Source organism: Arachis duranensis, chromosome 7 (genome assembly GCF_000817695.3).
Source record: "Arachis duranensis cultivar V14167 chromosome 7, aradu.V14167.gnm2.J7QH, whole genome shotgun sequence".
NCBI lineage: Eukaryota > Viridiplantae > Streptophyta > Magnoliopsida > Fabales > Fabaceae > Arachis > Arachis duranensis.
Genome location: NC_029778.3, coordinates 6,542,795 through 6,549,377, shown reverse-complemented (window position 1 = coordinate 6,549,377; position 6,583 = coordinate 6,542,795). Strand labels below are relative to the sequence as shown.

Genomic DNA, 6,583 nt, shown 5'->3' with positions numbered 1-6,583 from the left:
GATAAAGTGGTCGGGAAAGCCTTGCATCTCGTAGCGTCGGAGGCATCAGCTAGATACATCCGACTTTTGAAGTTGCTAAGATGATGCTTTGGATCCGTAGTTCCATCATAGAGGTCCATATCAGGGCTTTTGAAGTTCCTTGGAACTTTTGCCCTCATTATGTCCTCGCTGAAGGGATCTTCTCCGCCTGGGAGTTGGTTTTCTCCTTCATCGCGGGAGTTCTTGAGGGAGGATTCTAGCTGCAAAAGTTTTCTTTCTAACTCTTTCCGCCGTTCCATCTCCTCTTTAAGGTACCTTTCGGTTTCCTTTTGCCTCTCCCGCTCTTGTTCTAATTGCTCCAGGCGGCTATGAACCAATCCCATTAGTTCAGTTACGTGGGATGGTCCGCCCTTTTCGGACTCACGTCCATCTGAGGAGTTTACCTTCGGATTCTTCATTCCGGAGGTACCCTCTCGGTGCTGGTCGTTATCTTGTTGTTGGGCTGCGTCTTCATTGTCATTACCCATGTCCAGATTCTCTTGTTCAGAATCTGTTTCCACATGGCCCTCTTCGTGGGATCTATCCGCCATCGTTGAGTGATCTCTCGGGTCCCCGGCAACGGCGCCAATGTTACGGTAGGTAACCGGAAATTGATAATACGGATGGCGTTTGGCGGCCCAAGTGTGTGATGGAGGAGAACTCCGGAAAGGTCCGCAACTCGGGAGACTCCGTCCGACTTGTGCTCGCGCGTGAATGGGGGGTGGTACCTGCAAAGACACTCCGATGCCTAAGTTAGCAAGAGTGTAAGCAGGTCTTAGAGAGTATTGGACTTAGAGATACCTGAGGGGGTGTCAGTGTATTTATAGAGGTGAGCCAATAACCACCGTTGGTGTAGTGCCGTATCTTTAGGGTAGTAACCGTCCCTATTATCTTGGGGAGGTTAAGATATGGCTTTATGAGGCGGTTAGAGAGATTTTAGGGGCGGTTACTCATTTGAATGAGTGTTTATCTGCCAGCTAATCTTTCATCCGACCTCTTCTGACCAAGTCGTGGTTGATACCGACTTCTTATGTGAAGGTCGGTACTTAGCTAGGCTTAATCCTTTGGACTAGGCTTCTTCTTCTTCTTGGCAAGAATTTTAATTACAGAAAATATGATTATAAATTTTAATTAGATGATGAGGAAGCGTTGGACTTTTCAACTATTTCTTAATGCTAAGTCCGAAGAGTCTTTGTTCGATTGACATGTTATTGGTGGTCCAACTCTCTCTTGTTGAGCATCCATAAAAAAGATTAGTTAATTTGATTAACGGATAAGGTATATTTTTTGTTTTTTATGTTTATAATATTTTTTTAAAAGAGAAAATATTAAGGTTATTTGAATTTATTATTTTTAGTCATTATTTAGTTATTAATTTAATTTTTTTAATTTAATTTTTTTAGTCTAATAATACAACAACAAATTTTATTCTATATTTTTAAATATTGATGGTTAAATAATAGTCAAAATAATAAATTTTAATTATCTTTTACTATTTTTTTTAAAAAATATTTTTAATGTTTAATTTTATTTAATTTTGTCTTAATGTTTTCTATTCATTCAATTTTGTCTTTAATATATTTAATTTGTCTTGAAACTATCTTTAAAAGTTTTTAAATTTATCCCTAAAATTTTACATAGAATTAACGTTTAAGGATAATTTTGACCAAAAAAATGATAAGTACAAAATTGAATAAAATTAAACATTATGAATATTTTTTAACAAAAATCACAAATTTTAAGAATAAAAAAAATACTTTACCTCTTAATAGGTGTGATAGAAAATTTGAAAGGAATCGAAGAAGATTAAAAATAAAAAAATATTTTGCATTGGTGGTTATCACTCTTAATTAGCTTGTTGCTTCTTCATTATCCGTGGTCCATATCATGCAACTTTATTTCCCAGATTATGACATACCTTCTTGTTATTCAACGCGCTTTGTGGAAAATCAGTGTCGAGAATAATATACTATCGAATCAAATAAATATTTCAAATCAAAGTATGAGAGCTCTTTCATGCTAGCTCCAAGTACTATTTGGCATTTTATTTGGCTTATCTTGACTGGGAAAGAAACCCTTGTGGACTTAAATCATAGAAGAATATGATGACTTAGCTTCATGTTCTGCAATGTGAACTTCTTTGTTTATGGACTAAAGTGTATGATATAATTTGTGTTTTTAGCTTACAAATACATCATAGATCATGCATAACAAAATTTACAATTTCGGCCATGAAATTGAATTACAAATCGCTATACTCACTGACTCTTTTTAAAAGTATTAATTTAAGGGCTTGCCTTTAGTCAACGAATTACTGAATTATTGGAACTAATACTTACTTAAATAAATTAGAAAGTTAATTATTAGACTAATCTAAATTAATTATCGAAATAAGTAGTCAACGACCTGTAAGGCAGGATGCCAATAATACTAACTGTAATGAGAATGAAAATGTACACACAGCATTAATGTTTTATTGTCACCATGAATAATTTATTAAGAACACTCCATGTGTTAATTATCATATTAATGACAGATTTATATACGCCCAAGACGTACAAAGTGGGCCCTTTATTTGGAGGTGCTAATTAACATAATTAATTAGCGGCGGTGTACGGGAGGTTCAAGGGCAAAAGACAACCTTGTAGTTGGTTCCTCCGGGGCAAGTAAACGTGCTTGTCTGGTCATCCTTAGGGTAACTGTATGCGTCAGGGCACCTAGTTTTAAAATATCTTGAATAATCAGTGGCGCTGCAGCTACCAGAATTGCAACAATACTGATTCGTCTTGAAAACAGTGCAAGGGTTGTTGCAGCCGCCATTAGTCTTCAGCGGGCTAGGGCACTGTCCGATGATGTCGGCAGTGCAGCCAATGGAGCGCGTGCACCCGTTTGAGGTGGGGCTGAACTGCATGGGAACGTTGAAACCGTCCACCAAGGATATGTCGTAGAAGTCCAGGTTGTTGTATTGGTTTAGGGCGAATTCTGCCAGCGTGTTCGGTGGTTGGCCGTATGCGCTGCACTGGAGCCGACCGCCGCAGTCGCCGGTGTTGCAGTGTCCGTTTCCTGAACCGTCGAAGCTGCATCCTGTTCGGGCCCAAATGCGTGCTGCGGTCGTGCCGGCAGCAACCTGAATGGTCCATGTTTGGCCAGAGTTAAGCTGCCGGCCGCCTCCGGTGGGCACCGCGGCGGCCCAGACGGTGTAGGAGCATTTGTTGATTATGTCAAACTGTGCTGCCCTGGCAGCAGCGAGGTATGTGGTGGCGAGGACGAGGAAGATGGAGAGGGTTTTGGTTATGGCCATCATTATTGTTGAGTTTGGTTTGAGTTGAGTGCAAGAGGGTTGTGCTTTATATATAGGATTTTTTTTTCCGTGACGATCGATGCCGTGTTCTTGAATGAGATAATACGATGACATCATAGACTAGTCAACAAAAAAGAGCGTACACATGATCTTGAAATATAGATCATGTATGCCCATAAGATAAATATATAGTAACCTAGTTCTGTACATCAAAGATCCAAGTTACATCACTTCAGCCCTTACAAATTACAATTTATAGAAGCCTAACATAAATTAAATTAATTTTTAAACCCATCATTAGTCCAGCTTATCCCAGAAAAAAATATTTATTTGTTATTAATTCGTTCCAACTGTCCATTCGACGATGGCTGGATATATATATAATAGTCTTATAATGAATGGACTTCGATTTTTAATAATACTAATGACACTAAACAAGAATATAAGAGACAGAGAGACAATGATAGATTTTAATCTTATACCATTTTTTATATACATCATCATGTATGCATATCACATATGTATAGCATTATTATTTTCATGTAAGAATTAACTTATACAGAGGCATAATTAAGATAGAAAATACTGAACTTTGAGGAAGGACAGAAATTTTCTGATAGAAGGCTCCTCGAAGACCATCTTCTCCTGGGGCCTTAAAGGCGCCAATGTGAATGCTCTCTTAATATCTTTCTCATCAGGGGCTTTAACAAAAGCTTCGACGATATATAGAAACAAATGATAGAAATAGTCCCTGGCCAATTTTAGCTAACTCGTAATATAGATTGACGTGTCCCGTTTTAACCAGCTTAACATTGGGACGACATCATTAAAAATTGTTGGAGCCTCTCTTATATTTTGTATTTTCTCGTAAAGGTAACACTAATGATTATATCTCTAATATTTCATAACTTTCATTGTATACATTGTATAAATATTCCATTGACTCCTCATACTTTCCCTTCTTTTTATTTACCATAAACCCTAGTTAAACTCTGTCAGCAATTGTGTGGCAACAAAAATGTCATTGGTAGTCCAAGTATTTTCTGAGATAAATAATAACTACTGTTGTTGGCACTTTGAGCTTTTTTTTTCTTTTTTTTTTGTCAAATCCAATCTTTGTGGTCCCAATATGTGTAGTCTCAGCAAGGTTTTGAAAATCAGACCAGTCATCAAACTGCTCTAGTTACTAGTTCATTGGTTTACTAGTCCAATCGGTTCAACCAGTAATTCAACCGAAAAAACCGCTTTAGAATAAAATAATAAATAAATCATAAATATGCAAGTATTAAGTTGCGGGTATAGGGTCGTATGAAGTTTTTTCAATGGAGTGGTGAATTACTCTTTTAGGATTTCCTTTTTTTATAGTAAATACAAAATTGCCACATAAAAGCACGATACTAACTAAGTACAATTGCTCATCAGTACACAAAATGTTAAAAGAAATATCTCACAAGAATAGGAAGAATATCAAATGAATTATCATAAATCCAACTGAAAAAAATAAACATAATACTTGAATAAACAAATTTGATAACATTATTAGTAACAAAGTTGGCAGTGGACTAGTGCTAGAAAGACTTCACCAAATGAAGGAGCATGCAGATTTTAAGAGACAATAGACTTGGATTTGTGCAGCACCATTTTGGATGAGTTGCTTTGAAAATCATTTGGTGAAACTAAGCTTTCATGGTGAAACTAAGTGCTCATAACAAACAGAAACAGTTTCTCAAGATACATAAATAAGTGCTTATCCTCTGAAAATAATCATCTGAATTGGTACAAGGCAGGAAAAAATGACCATAAGTCTCTTTATCCAAGTCAAAATAAACAACTAAATCTGAACTCAATAATCAGCCTTCAGCACCAAATATTACAAAACATTAACCAATAATCACACTAAACCTGCAACCAGCAATTACAAAACAGCAACTACAAAACAGCAACAAACATTGTACATTATAAAACATTCCAAATCAATGATGACACTAAACCTACACCCAGCACCCAGCACCCAGCAACCAGCAATTACAAAACAAGAATCTTATTATAAAATTGATTTTCATCATTGGCCATAGCAGAAACAACACTCTTCCCATGGTCATCATCCTTCATTTCGTTATTATTCCGATAATGTGAAGATTAAAATCAAATTAGCTCAAATTTTTTTAATAAAACGAAAATATGAGAAACATATCGACGAAAATGAGCTGCAACCGAATAATCGAATCAAATATAATTATTATCACAAATATAGGGTATGATAAAGGATGAACTGATATTCAAATAGTCACCATCACGATTCGCGATTATGGGTCCCTTGAAATAAGCTTTTGATATCCATTCAGAATTTCCATCAAAGTACTACAACTTTGAATCTACGATAAATGCTTAAAAGCAATCACAACTTCACAAGCTGAATAACAAAAGACCAATACACAAATAAAAAAAAATGAAAAGCTGATTGAAACAGGGGAAAAAGAAATTCAAGGGTCACTTTTGCTCTCATCCAAGGTTGTGCCGGATTGGAAACAACAAAAAAACCTCAAGCAGCTTAGGAGTTTTTTGGGTTTGACAGCTCAAAATCAAAAACAAATTCACTAACCTTCCACTGACAGCAGGACGACGACGGCGACACGACGGCGCAGCAGCTGGAAGCCTTGAATAGCGAAGTCACCGACGAAGATAGGACGACGTGCCGAGCTAGAAAGCCTAGAAGAGAAGGTCTGGCCGTATGGATTTGGGACAGGGGAAGGAGGAGACCGCGGAGAGGCCGACAACCACGGACGGCGGCGGCAGTTCCATTGACAAAGCTGGAATTTAGGTTTTGCCGTTTGGAGAACCTTAGGGCTTGAGTGTGTGGGTGTTTGGTGTATGTGGGGGTGGGGGGTATGTGGGTGAGGGACTCGCGTGGGGGGTGGGGGTTTTTTAATTTTTTCTTTTTTTCAACCAACCGGTTACCGGCCGATTCAACAATTTTTCAGCGGTTTTGAGAATGACGATTTTAAGAAAAGGATCGGACCGTTTTTCATGCCGATTTCTGATTGAATCAGTCCGACCGGCCAGTCCAGTCCGATTTTCAGAACATTGAGTCTCGGGTTTAAACACTACCTATAATACTTCATTCATGCTAAAGCTGCAAAATCACCTTCACCCAAAGTCGCTGAACAAAACAGTGATAGTAATTGCAATCATAAATCCAACCATAAAACACAAAATTGTGCATCTACTACCAACAAATTTATTGAATCATTCTTCTTACAAGTC

At 37.4% G+C, this 6,583-nt stretch overlaps 2 protein-coding genes across 2 annotated transcripts in view; one reads left to right on the top strand and one right to left on the bottom strand.

The window, feature by feature from the left end:
• Positions 1 to 6,583, top strand: part of LOC107496816 (receptor-like protein 9DC3) — a 38,308-nt gene that overhangs the window by 22,924 nt on the left and 8,801 nt on the right. The window lies entirely within an intron of this gene.
• On the bottom strand, positions 2,447 to 3,356 carry LOC107496812 (protein P21). Its single transcript, XM_016118142.3, has one exon. It carries the CDS (start codon positions 3,320 to 3,322, stop codon positions 2,642 to 2,644), a length of 681 nt encoding a protein of 226 aa, XP_015973628.1. The 5' UTR covers positions 3,323 to 3,356; the 3' UTR covers positions 2,447 to 2,641.

Excerpts from the sequence above, each read along its gene's own strand:
- LOC107496812 (XM_016118142.3), bottom strand. The coding sequence starts at position 3,322 with ATGATGGCCATAACCAAAACCCTCTCCATCTTCCTCGTCCTCGCCACC.